The following is a 14,234-nucleotide window of genomic DNA, read 5'->3' as shown; positions in this document are numbered from 1 at the left end:
ATAAGAGTGGCATTACATTATTGTACGAATGGCTGATAAATCAGTCTGCTTCAGATTACTCCTGGGGAATATTAGCATATCAAAAATACATCAGTGACATGATATTTCTCTACAAGCATACAAAATATGTGTTTAGAAATACTGTTGCTATTGCAAAGTTTGTCCAACAGAGAGCACTGACAACTTAGTTTTCCAGCTTCCTTCTCTGCACATGTATTGCTGTGCACCCACATGCAATTTAAAAGATCTTTTAAATTAACATGAAAGGTTTTTGCAATGTACCTAAAATGGTGTACACATAATACTGAATTCTTTAATACTCCAAGAAGTGCTTTGGTGGTGGAGCACTGCTACTTCCCTGCACACACAAATATAAATAGTTGACTAATGGTTGATTTGCTAAAGCGTGGACCCTATTAGAATCAAGCTTTTATAGGTGTTGGCTGACCACTGTTGGTCATATTGTGTTTGATGTGTTTGTGTCTTGCTCTCGCTTACAGCAAAGCACCATTGTCTGCCACAACCGCGTGGACCCCAATGGCTCACGGTACCTGCTCGGTGACATGGAGGGACGTCTCTTTATGCTGCTGTTGGAGAAGGAGGAGCTAATGGACGGCACAGTGGTGCTCAAAGACCTGCATGTGGAGCTGCTTGGAGAGGTCTTTCATTTCTCTTTTTCTTTAGGCCGAGGTATTGCTGGCTGTCTTCCATCTGTTTATCCACCTGCCTTTCCTCGGGCATTTCTCCCATCACTTTCTCACTTCCTGGCTCAACGACCCTCTCTGTTTCTTTCTGATTTTCTTACCGCTGCTTTTTGTTCTCATCATCTCTGTGCTGTCTTTTGTTACAATTGACTTTTTAGTGGTTTATGCCCCTGAGCTAATGGATCTGTCTACACTTGCACAGAAGATAAGAACAAATTATCTCACCTCTTTGTTGCTTGCTTGCCAGGCTGTCACTTATCCCTTTAAAGTTGATTTAGGTAATGATTGTATTTCAATACTGTGCTTGAAGCTAAGGCTCATGTTCAAGGCAGACGACATTTGGTTTGTAGCACCTTTCTTTAATTACTTTCTGAGGAGTTTAGAGATGGAAAAGGCTTTCCTGCTAGTCTTCTAGTTTTACTCTAGTAGTGCTTTTGAGTTGGGAGCTGTTTGCTTTTTAGATTATTATAAAGTCTACTGCTATTAGGACAAGTCTGTTCAATAAACACGTAGGAACAGCTGTATGTTAAAATGTCAGACAGAACGCTTTATTAAGTCAATATGTCTAAAATCATGTACACAGTGATGGGTAAATTTAATAACAAACATTGTTTGTTTTTACATTACTTAGATTTACTGACATTTAATTATGAAATACAATAATTCAATTTTTAAAATCTTTTCTATTTACACTTTACATGAATAACTTTTGTCTGCCAAAGTTATTTTAATTTTCTAGCTGAACAGTCGTGCGTTAGGTGACCTTTCTGATTCTCCTGTTAGAGGATTATACTTGGAAAAAAAGGGTTTTTTATCATCAGGTTAATTCTTTTTTATTAATGATTTAATGTATAAAAGGTCAAAATCTTTAATTTCAGATGGAAAAAAAAAAATCATTATATTTGTGACTTTTCTTTTCTTTTCTTTTTTCAAACTAAGTTCTGACAATTATTGGTAGAGGATTAATCAGCAAAGTCATTTTCATATTGATTAAAATGTAACTGATTGTAAATTGCAGCCCCACTGTGCTATGATCAAGAGGCTGAAATGTTTGTGTGTCCCTTCACTGACAGACATCTATTGCTGAATGTCTGACCTACTTGGACAACGGTGTTGTGTTTGTGGGCTCTAGATTAGGCGACTCCCAGTTAGTAAAGGTAAGCAGAAAGAGTCTTGTTTTTTTTTTTTTTTTGTTATTGAAAATAACTTTAAACACACTGGGTTTTTTTCCTCTGGTTAAAAAAAAAAAAAAAAAAGGTAAACTAAGTTAAAAGAAGTTAAACTTTTAGTAGATGTGTGTAGAAATGTGTGATAAATCCTGCAGTGTTTTTCATACCTTGTTTTAAACAATGGAAATACTTAATGAACTGATTCAGAAATTAATTTTGAAAATTAATTTTTTTCCCTCGGTTCTTCATTATTCTGCTCTATTATTTTTATGTTTGCATTTTGGTTTACTAAATTTAAATATAATAAGCAAGTATAGTAAATAGTGAATTAATAACCTCCAAGATCATCGTAATTTGACATACCGTGTGTGATTTTCAGAGAAATTGTACAGATTACATCCTTTGTAAAGACAATTTTGTTTATTTGCAGCTCAACGTGGACAGCAATGAGCAAGGCTCATACGTGGCTGTGATGGAGACATTCACCAATCTGGGCCCTATTGTGGATATGTGTGTGGTTGACCTTGAGAGGCAAGGCCAAGGCCAGGTAAAATCCACATGCTTAATCCTTTATTTCTAGAAAAAACAGAGCTTCAGAGCAAATAAAGGCTACATCACATATTCAGTAACAAAATCAAATTAATTTTTTTGGGTGGGGGTGTTTGCTAGAGAGTTTATATGTGACATGGTGATTACTGAAAACCCTTCAAGCAGACACTGGATACACTTGCCTTATGTTGAGTCTCCCTCTGAGTTTTCCTCCTTATTATCATCTTTGTCACAGCCTTCAGGGAGTCTCGGCTTATACCACCAATGCAGCGATTTCGAGGGCCATGTTAACAGTGTTCTTCTCAGCAGAATTGAGCTTGTAATGCCTCAGAGCACAAACTTGCAAAAGCCAGAAAATCTGCGTACAGTGCACTCAGGAGATTCCTGTGAGCTTTGTATGTAATGTGGTTGTTCTTCTTATGTATGGTGCCTTTTTTCACCTAGCCGAGTCTAGATGTTGGTTAGCTGGTCTGCAGTTACACTGGATGTTAAAATGCACCTCTGCTACACAAACCTAAATTGGTTTTCTTATTCCATTGCACAAAGCCAGATTGCTGTGAATGTAATTTCCTCTAATAATATTTACACCCTTTCAAACTGACGGTGAAGACCCTGTCCCTGTCTGCATGTATCCCAACAATCCATCATCTTCAGCACTTGTGTGTGCTTAGTTCTGTTTACCTTGAGCAGATATCAAACCATTTGTATTCAGGATACAATGTGATCTAGCTTGTACTGCATGGTAATGCCAGATTTAAAATGGAGCCACAAATCCAGAAAATGTTATCTTATTTCTCAAAATATAATGCTTATGTTAAAATGCAACCATCTTTTGGCATGTTCTTCAACACATAACTGCAGGTATCTGCTACAAAAAAAAACACAAAAAAAAACCCCAATTTCTAATTTGAACATTTGTCCTCCTTTGTGTTGAATCACTGGGGCACAGGGAGATGCAGAAGGTTTTGTTGGCAGAGTTTGACACCAGGCCTCAGGGTATTTGATGTGGTTCCAAAGGCAATGGTCCACTAGAGCACTGAGCCACTCTACTGGGTACAGACGAACGCAGCATCAGCCACTGCCTGCATTCATCCATTCTCTCTAATTCAAGGGCCAGAAATAAATCCAGTCACAATTGTTTTAATTTGCCATTAGCTGCAAATCTGGAAAACATTTGACCCTGATTAATTAATGCAAACACATTGCAACGCAGTTAAGATGTCAGAGGATTGACGCACATGGCGCAGGAGAAAATATAACACGACCTCCCTCAGATAAATCATAATAGGGGTTGTGCTCATGGATGTGCAACAGAAGAAAAGGCAGTCGGCCCCATGAGAGTGTGGCTTAGTGTGTGAGGGCATTCGAAAACATGCTCAAGGGAGCGAGGTGGGTTGCCAAGATCATCATGACTGTTTCTATTGGGAGGAAACTGTTGGGTGGCAGGTGGTAGACGCTGAGATTATGCAGGCTCTGGTATTAATCCTGTTAGTGTACCATGACTGGATGCATAAATAACATTCTGGTGCTCTCCAGTCATACTGTACAGGCAGTTATTTACCTTGAGGCTGCTGGATCTCAACAGCGTGATGTTTATAATGGCAGTCTCAGAGACGCTCTACTGTGAGCCAGTTCACAATTTCTACAAACTACATTTTAGTTGTATTGATGTCTGCTTTACTATCGAAACCGTATAAGAAGGATTTCTGCACTTTTATGACTTTTTATGACAAGTACTTAAACTAGGTCTTTTAGCATTAATGATAATAATGTGTCTGACTTAATTTTAACCAAAATACTAACATTTTGGGGGCTTGTTTGTTTGTTTTAAACTGCTTTCTCTTGGCACTGAAGCACTCATTTAGTACAAAATCTTTAAGCTATGAAATTGTTATTTTTTGTTTTTGTGTTTCTGCCCATTAATACCGTATTCACAAAGAACAAAAGTATTTAACTATTTCAGAGTCTTTTATGTCTTCATTACACTGAATTTGAACCTTTAGCTACCACAGCAGCAGATGGATATCTTTTACTGACTACTAATTGGCTCATAACATTCAGCACACCCAGTATTAGCCAATCCCAACTTAAGGCTGATATATCTGTGCATCCCTAATGTTATCACGTTTTACAGTTTGGAAACTAATGGAGAAAATTAATCGCTGATTAACTGAATAGTTATAACAACAATGCAGTGAGCAAGTTAATTGCTGGGGTCTTTGAAACATGAAGACATCGCTACAACATAGCCATATTATTTAAATGACTTCATTTGGGAGTAAAATGGTATGACTGACTGCTCATGTTTCTTGTCCCATTAGTCATGTCCTTGAGTTCAGATCTTTGCAGTTTTTGCTCACTCCCTTGTGATTAGTGACTGTAATGGACAGTTTTGTTACAGATGTGAATGATGTGTTAGAATATATAAAAAGTTATAGATTGTGTGAAAGGATTTATTCTTTACAAAAACATAATAGTTGGTTGGAAGCAGAAATAAGGTGTTGTTTAATTGACAAAAAGGGGGAGGAAAGCGACATATCTCAATCTTTGTCTTAATGTCTCTCTTTGGTGCTTTCAGCTGGTGACATGCTCAGGTGCATTTAAAGAGGGCTCTCTTCGGATAATCCGCAATGGCATTGGAATTCATGAGCATGCCAGCATTGACCTGCCAGGAATCAAAGGTTTGTGTGTTTTGTGTGTGTAAGTCTGTGTCTCATCAGCCATCTCCCTCTCGAGCCTTGACTTTATTTGGACCTTAATATTCTACTGACTTCAGAGTAGAGCCACTTCACCCCGCACATCTGTTTGCCTCTGCTGGCCAAGATGCCAGCTGTTGCTCATTCAGGTTTGGCACCTGAACAGGAACAGATGGCTCCGATGTCATAGGTCTTCCCTCTGCACTTTCTAAATAACAGGAACATTGCCAAGGTTTGGTTTGGAGGCATTTGTTTTAATTTAGAAAATCAAAGTGCTCTGCAGTGTCTGCTATGGTAAGCAGACAATTTTAGGAAGCTCGTCAGGTTTTAACGACAGCAGACACCTCTTAATCCCAGAAAATTAGGTGTCTCTCAAAGGACTCTTCTCCGGTGCTTGAATGAGACACACAGGCCAGTTAAGGTCTGCTCACACTTGTTAGTTTATAGCTCTTTATCGACCATCTATGCCCTAAAAGAGTTAGCTGCTGGCTCTTGCCCCTGGCCTCTTTTATGAGAGGCAATTATTTACTTAGGTAATCAATGGCTCCTCGAGAGTGATTTGCAACCTGTACATCCTCCAACATGTTAACATTTGACAAATGGAATAGTTTAACATTGGGCACCGTCTTGATATTGCATTTCTTTTATTTCTTTGCAAATTGGTGCTGAAAGTAACTTTTTCAGTCTAACACTCTCAAATTCCCTTCAAGGTCTGTGGCCTCTCCGCTCTGAGGCAGGCAGAGAGACAGATGACATGCTGGTGCTGTCTTTTGTGGGTCAGACACGGTGAGCGTTTGTGCAGAATGCCAGATAAGGACAGGGTCAATTTTGAAAATGCGCATCTTATCTCAAGAGTATGTTTTCCCCCCAGAGTGTTGATGCTGAGTGGTGAGGAAGTTGAGGAGACTGAGCTTCCAGGCTTTGTTGACAACCAGCAGACATTTTACTGTGGAAATGTGGCACACCAACAACTTATTCAGGTTTGTATGCACACATGCACATATCTGTTATATATAAAGTACGGGGTCTGTTCATGCTTTGGAAAGTAAGAATTCGTTTCACAAATTCTAAATTAATTATTCAGCTGTGGCCTTGTGCCATTTAATAACATATCCTTTGGCGGAGCTGAATCATGCATGATTAAAAGGGCCAGTTCTGAATGTGAAGAGTTCAAAAAGACTTCATGTATTTTATACTTAATATAAATATTTTACTTAATTTAATCTCAAGTTTCATCCTCCCTTTTGGAAATGTGGATGAATCCTGCTGGGAATTCTGCCAAATGTTACAACCTCAATCATTAATCTTTAGGTTATGAAAACTCTGCTCATATTTCAGTGCTGGGGTTTTTTACTAACTCGTACACTTCATGTGTTTATATTGAATACATTTTGACGTTATTATCTGACTGAGTGTTGCTACACCACTCATTGTTTTGGCCCTTCAGTTGAGTTTTCCTTACGTTTGCATTAAAGCCACCAGTGATAGAGGGGTTGTCCCGAAAGGACACTACAGCATAGTATTAGATGGCACTGGTGACATGAGACATGAGAACACTAAAGACTGTGTTAATTTTTAGTGGTAGTGTCCAAATTTGAAAGTTTGTAAAATTCACATTAAATATTGCTGTAATAGGAAATTGTCAACATAGGATTATTATTTACCTAATTACTCGGTGTGCCATGAACATGCTCATAGCACTAAACTCAGAATGAATGGCTGACTTGGTACCTATTTGCAGCTTTTAGCCTTATTTTTAGCTCATTAGTTTTGGTTCAACATCCTGCACATAGGCCATGTGCTTCGCTGCTCTAATTAATGTCACAATAAAAGCTCTAGGCAGCTGATTCCAGTAAACAAGCTCAGACAAGCCAACTATGCACTACCATACTTACACGAAACTGCAAAAAGTCTGAAAAAGGAGCTGGTAAACAATGCTGATATTTCTCTCAGAAGCAGTAAAACACCACATAAACACCTACAAGTGGCAACAAACACAGTTTCAGAGGGATGCTTATGTTGTCTATTTGCCATTGCAAACACCAGTATGATTAACCATCATATCATACATAGGTAGTTTCCAAAGGGGTGCACTACAAAGCAAGACTGGGTTAGCGAGCTTTGTCAATCTTAAAGTCAGATTTTCTGTGTTACAAAAGTGGCTCTCCTTATACGTGGATGAACCACCGCTGTAACTTGTGCCTAATTCATAATTTGGTTGGATAGCTTTGTCTCACGCTTTCGTAGATTATTTGCAGCATGTTTTAAGGTCAGTAAAGATTCTCTTCATTTTATTTGTCCAAGTTGTTGAGCTGTACATTACTAACATCACATGAAGCTCAACCGTGAAGTTACAACAGTGCAAACTTTGCATTATTCTCTCACTGGAATGTCCTTTTAGTTCATTAGGTAATTTTAAACAAAGTCTAAATGTTGTTATACTTGATGCTAATCTACTGCAATTCCAAAAGTTCCACTTGGAAGTGCAGATGCTATAACACAGAATACACAGCTCTCTAATGTGCAACCATCACATTAGTAATAAACAGCAGCACTGAGCACACTTAAAATGAGCATAAAATAATTCACTTATATACTGTTCCGTGCACTAAATCCCAACATTATTTTCTGCAGCATTAATTTGCCGTTGTATTTACAACAGTGTTGCATTTTACTGCCGTGCATGATTTATTTATTTATTTTTTCTTCTCTTTTTCTTATCAAACTGTATTTGTGCTGCAGCGTGAGGTTTTGCATTGTCTAAACGGTGCACTACCTTCACTTCTTAATGTTTATATCTGCTGCAGTCTGTAATTAGGGCTTCTTCAGCGCCTTTGTCCTGTCTTGCTTTTTCACTGCTGTATAGTAGTACTTAGAGCAGGGCGATATGGCCAAAAATATTTATCACGATATATATTTGAAAATTTGCGATAACGATATAACCGACGATATAATTGATGCGAGACAAAATACAACTCCACAACATTACTAGCGCAAAAAGACAACCTTCCATTTATTTTCACTTAAACAAGAAGCTGGTTTTTATGTACATTAAAGCTTTATAAAAATGTAACAGTGCAAATGCAAATTCCTTGCTGAAAGTTTAACCAAAAGGCATTTCCAGTAGAAATGGGCTGACATATCCTGAGCATAACCATGTATAATATCCACTGAAGTTAAAAAGAGGTGCTTTGCAACATTAAACTGCAGTGTGCAGTACGTATTTTTCGGACCATAAGGTGCACGGGATTATAAGGCACATTAAGCGAAACAAAGCAGTCAGATAAATCAAACTTTATTAAACTCATTCTTCTTGCTTCCTCCACTTCTGTACCATTGATTCATTAATATTGAATTCTCTGGCAGCTGCTCTATTCCCATGTTGTTGCAGTATATTAATGACTAACCTCGTATTGTGGATGGATTATCTCAGTTGTTCTCCTGACTGAAGTTTGGTCCGTTTACAGCATCCTGCCATGCGATTGCATTTGTCTCTAACCATGAAGAACCTTCACGTTAACTTTTATAAGTGGAAAAGTGTTAGTGTTCGTCCTCCAGCTTCACTGTTTATGTTATGCTAACATAGCTGTGTCGCTAGCGATCACGTAGCACATCATTATATACCGGCTAGCCCAACTTCAGTAACCCTACAAACGTCACTGCTGTTTAGTTTCCTGTCTTCATTTATGTTGGAAGTGATAGCAGAGCTGTACGTTTGATTTTTTTTTCAGAAATCTCTCAGTCAGAACATGCAATATCATGCTTAGGTAACTAGCGAAACTAGCGAGCTAACTTCCGCTAGCTTCCTGCTAACTTCTAACTCCGTTAAATGTAATAACTTTTGTTTTCATGGATGCCTGGAAGTTAAACTTTATAGTTACACCTGGTAAAGCAGCAATGCTGATCGTTTTATTAAAGATGAAAGAATTTAGACAGTTTTTAACTCTAAGTGATGCTGCAGTGTTGTTTGACATGAAAAAGACGGAGTTTAGGACCCAGATTACTCCCAGATTTAAGAGCATCTTAGTCCGACAAATACGACAATAACAACGGCCGCTTGCATGTTCTGCAAAAAAATGTGCTTTGTTGTGTATCTGACGGACAAACACCAAACCAGTTCCACATCACGGAAGTTGCACCATTTTTACAAACCAATTCTGGTTCATCTGTTTCACTCAACAATCGGCCATGTGCGTATGAAAACAAAGGCACTGCGCATGCGCGTTTTACTCCCATTCTATCGCGATATTTCATTTTCCTATCGTTGCCTAACATTATACCGGTATTACCGTGAACGGTATAATATGGCCCAGCCCTAGTAGTACTCCCCTTTTACAATACACCATTATATTTTAAACATTGCATTTGTCTTGCTACCTAACCTCAGGGACTTTTGTGGGATGTGAAATACAAATGCAATGAAATGAACCGTTACAACAATAGTAATATCATTACTATATGTTACAGTGACATTTGGTTTTGTTGTTTCACAAAAGTGATTTCTGGGAGCAAACAAATGGCAGCCATTCATCCTTCATGTTTCTTTTAATCATACTATATTTCTTGACATTTGTATTGTAGTTAAACTGCTTTATTTTCTACAAAATGATTTTGCTTTATTTTCTAATAAGCATGTTACTGAAGCCTTTGCTTTGTCTTCATTTGTTTTTATCTTGCTTTTATCTTTTATCTTTAAGTCTAGCATCAGCTCTATAAGTATGAATGGAAGTGTTTTAAAGCAGTCTTAGCATCTGATATGTTAACGGTGCTAAATCAGTGGAATTCATTAGATGGGAAATTTTATGTAAAAAATTAGAAGAAGGATGAAACCTCTTTGGTTTTTCATAGATTAAGATATTCTGTGCAATAAGATATTCTTTAAAATACTTTCTAGCTCACAGTTTCTTTGTCATCTGTGGAAACACCAAATAACAAATAATGTTTCTCCAGATCACATCAGGCTCTGTGCGCCTGGTGCTTCAGGACAGCAAGACGTTGGTGAGTGAATGGAAGGAGCCACAGGGCAGGAACATCAGTGTGGCTGCGTGCAACCACACCCAAGTGGTGCTTGCTGTGGGCCGAGCCCTCTACTACCTGCAGATCCTAGCTGGAGAGCTCAAACAGATCAGGTAGGACAAAAATGGGGACTTATTAACATTTTTTTATTCACTGTTAAAACCCACTTCCCACTGCGCATCTGTAACCGGAAGGCCGCCGGTTCGATCCCCGGGCTCTCTGTCCTGGTCGTTGTGTCCTTGGGCAAGACACTTTACCCTACCACCTACTGCTGTTGGCCAGAGGGGCCGATGGCGCGATATGGCAGCCTCGCTTCTGTCAGTCTGCCCCAGGGCAGCTGTGGCTACAACCATAGCTTGCCTCCACCAGTGTGTGAATGTGAGAGTGAATGAATAGTGGTATTGTAAAGCGCTTTTGGTGCCTTGAAAAGCACTATATAAATCCAATCCATTATTATTATTATTATTACTTCCAGTCTTTCCACAAAGCCAACTGGCTGCTCACTTAGCTGCATAATTATCATGGAAAGCCTTAGTGAGCAAATATGAGCAGCTTGCGAGTTCACAAGCATGTCCAATGTCCAATCTCATCATTTTCACTGGGACCTCGATACAGATTCACTTGAGCAATAAAGCTATATACTGCAGTTAATGCTATTCAGTTATCTGAGTGCAGAGACTTAAATCTTGTCCTATTAATAAAAAGTGAACTCTTAATTCAGGATGTTGGGCTCAAATGTTTCGTAAAGAAATTTCTATATAACTATTAGACTACTTTCACGTTATTTGAATATTCAATATGATACATTTGACTGCATATGCAATGCCCAACAGAACAGAGGTATGGAAGCTTATTAACAAAGGTTAATTAACTCTATCCCCAGTAGTTCATTAGTCTCACAGTTATGTTTTTTTTATTTTTTTATTTAATACATGTTGCAGGAGGATAGTGGAGTTACTTTTTATTGTTCCTTCACGTTGCTGCTCTGGTTTCCTTGTATGACTGTCTTTTGGCCCTTTTGCAGTAATGTATGTACTATTTCACAGTAGTTTAGAAGAGAAGGATGCACAGTTGTAAAGCTTGCCACCAGGGCTGCTTGAGGAACACTGTGTTTGTTTGCAGTGGGTGTTCGTAAATGATGAAACGGAGACAGAGGGAAGAGTCTTAAACGGAGGCTTTGAAATAATGTTTGGGCTGCATCAATAAGCAGCTGGTTTGCTGTGTGCATCACAAAAATCTGTGTAAACCAGAAAGTCACTGTTGGCTTAAAGGTGTGTACAGGACTCTAATGCTCTCCTCTAATATAATTAAAGTGCGAGTACTCACCTTGGACAGTGATTATCCATTATATTTGCATTGTTGAGTAGCCTTGTTCCATTACAATGCAGTTCATTGGCCATTTTAATTAAAAAGTGAAAAGCTTCTTTTCTTGTCATTTTATTCAAAGCTTTCTTTGTAGTAATGACCAATTTAGATGTTTGACCTTCGTTGTACAGATTGATGTGTGATACTAAAAGACTGTTTTTTAAAATCATTTTAATGACAGTGAATTAAAGATTTTATACCAGGGCATTTAACTTGATGTCCTTTATAATTTAAAGCTTAGAATATTTTCCATCTTCAAAATTGTTTCTATGTTTAGATCTGCTTATCAAGTTTAGCAATAGACATTTTAAAATGATTTAAAGAAAAGGCCTCTTGTGGCATCTGTAATTTTATATTTCCACATTGATGCTGTATGTCCTGATGTTGTGTTTTTACTCAGCAAGCATATACACCCACACTAATGGGGTTTGTCGTTAAAGATATATATTTTCAGCAGAGCATAAACAAGGAAGGTAAACTGTATGACTGACACTCATCTTTGAGAAGGAAGTTTTGTTGTTGGAGTTCACCCCATGTCTGCAAAGTTGGGTATTCCAACTTTCTCCTCCAGTCCAAAGGCATGCATGTTAGGTTAATTTGTGATTGTGAATGGGGTGCCTTGAAAAGCGCTATATAAATCCAATCCATTATTATTATTATTATTATTATTATTATTATTATTATTATTATTGACCTGGTCAAAATGTACACTGCCTCTTCCTCTACATCACCAACCATTACTCTGAATTGAATAAGGTTGGTTGTTTGGTTGTCTGGCAATTTTAGCTGGTGTTAAACTGACTCATACTTATCAGTGTAACATTTCTCAGTTTGTATCTCACATTGAGGAAAAATTGATTAGAACTCCTTCTCCGTGTCAGTAACACAATTATCCCATTAGCTATTTTAGTCAGGTGTTTTTGTGTGTGTGTGTGTGTGTGTGTGTGTGTGTGTGTGTGTGTGTGTGTGTGTGTGTGTGTGTGTGTGTGTGTGTGTGTGTGTGCGCGCGCGCGCGCGCAAATTTGGTCACACTTCTTTTCACAATTTGCAGGGCAGCTTGCTACTGTTTTCTCAAATCCTCCTCACCTTTCTCAGTACCACAGAAATGGAGCATGAGGTCGCCTGCTTGGACATCACACCTCTCGGGGAGGGTGGCGGTGAGTCACCGCTCTGTGCTGTGGGACTCTGGACTGACATCTCAGCCCGTGTGCTCAAACTACCCTGTTTCACAGCCCTGCACAAGGAAATGCTCGGTGGAGGTGAGAGAAATGAGAATGAGATTACCCAGACAAGAGCAGTGGAAAGCTGTTAGTGGCTTGTGGAGAGAGATGTCGATGGAAATAATGTCATTCAAGTATATTTGTGTTGCACAGTAGTGCATACATGGTCCGCACAATTGTACAAAAGCAGCAATTCCTGAACCGTTCTCAGAAAGTATGAATAACATGAACTTTGAGGTCTCAATATCACTGTGACCACAGTAATTTACTAACATGAGTGTTGTAAAATTATTAAGCAAAAGCCTAATCCCAATAAGATTTGATAGCAAAAATAATATTAAGAATACTGAAACAGGAACAAACTTCATTTGAGGAAGCTGTTTTTACAGAATTTCTCAAACATACCTGCCACAGAAAAGGCAAACAATATAAAATACTTTGGTTCACATTGATCTACTGAACTGGTTCCATTTTTTTATGTGCATGGTTTATTTGAAGAGATGTGGAACTCTCTCTAAATAAAAAAGCTTACATTTCTTCAATTTAGGTCTGTGATGGTTGGGGGGAAAAGTCAAATCCAACAAACAGTTAGGGCTGCTCGATTATGGCAAAAATGATAATCACGATTATTTTCACTGAAATTGAGATCACGATTATTTGACGATATTTATTTAACCCTTTAAGACCTACTATAGAACCGAGTCCACCAGAGCTTATATTATTTTTTTTACATGCTGTAGTGCCATTTGTGGGAGCATTTCAAGTTGCTATACATCAATACAACTGTTATAGCCCATATTTTAATAATATGTATGCATTAAGTCCATAGTAATTACATAAATTGCAAAAAAGTGCAATAAACTACAAAAAAAATTGAAAATCGCTTTTGTTTTGTTTACATATATTTCTACTTGGAGAAATTTAAGAGGTTTATCCCTCAAAACTTTAAATACAAAAAAGTTGCAAAAAATAGTTTCCCACCACAGGAAATTTATTTTGAGTGTCTTCATAGTTTTATTTTGGAGATACAGCAATTTTTATATACTGCAGGAAAAACAAAAAACAATCCTATGATGCAAATTTGCAAAGAAAACAGCATGTGCATCATTTCACTGTGGGAAGTATTACGAACAGCTGATAGGAACGGCAAAACGTGTTTCTGGAATATTATGTTTTTGTTCCTGCAAGCGCTTTTTATGCAATTTTTGCAAAGCTATATGTGGAACGAAACCGTGACTGAGGACAAGCTGATGGCATCAGATGTAAGTACAACTCCTCCGGTTTCATATGCAAAACAAATTATTGCGCTAGCTTACACGGTTCAGGTTCTACAGGGATTTAACAATAGTTACGCAAAACGGAGCGTGCTGCTCTGACCGGCTTTAAAGGGTTAACAATGACTTTAAAAAAATAATATAAAATAGTGTGCAACACCACTGAAGTTTTTTTTTTTTTTTAAACTCTCTTTTCAACCAACGGCAGTCACTCTCCAAATAACTTCTGCTTAGCTTTCCG

General features: G+C 38.0%; 1 protein-coding gene across 3 annotated transcripts in view; it reads left to right on the top strand.

The window, feature by feature from the left end:
• The window catches only part of ddb1 (damage-specific DNA binding protein 1), a 48,637-nt gene that overhangs the window by 9,529 nt on the left and 24,874 nt on the right, over positions 1–14,234 (top strand). For all 3 annotated transcript variants that reach the window (XM_086293644.1, XM_086293629.1, XM_086293636.1), the window contains exons 7-14: positions 501–659; positions 1,778–1,861; positions 2,304–2,420; positions 5,001–5,103; positions 5,829–5,904; positions 5,990–6,098; positions 10,069–10,247; positions 12,595–12,758. In XM_086293644.1, coding sequence (XP_086149770.1) covers positions 501–659; positions 1,778–1,861; positions 2,304–2,420; positions 5,001–5,103; positions 5,829–5,904; positions 5,990–6,098; positions 10,069–10,247; positions 12,595–12,758 — 991 coding nt within the window. The remainder of the gene's footprint in view (positions 1–500; positions 660–1,777; positions 1,862–2,303; positions 2,421–5,000; positions 5,104–5,828; positions 5,905–5,989; positions 6,099–10,068; positions 10,248–12,594; positions 12,759–14,234) is intronic.

Source organism: Aulonocara sp. 'chitande type north' Nkhata Bay, linkage group LG1, assembly GCF_057382095.1.
Source record: "Aulonocara sp. 'chitande type north' Nkhata Bay isolate Kocher_YH1m ecotype deep benthic linkage group LG1, A_spYH_male_GT1.1, whole genome shotgun sequence".
NCBI classification, from domain to species: domain Eukaryota; kingdom Metazoa; phylum Chordata; class Actinopteri; order Cichliformes; family Cichlidae; genus Aulonocara; species Aulonocara sp. 'chitande type north' Nkhata Bay.
The sequence above is the reverse complement of the archived record's forward strand: the minus strand, read 5'-3'. Positions and strand labels throughout refer to the sequence as shown.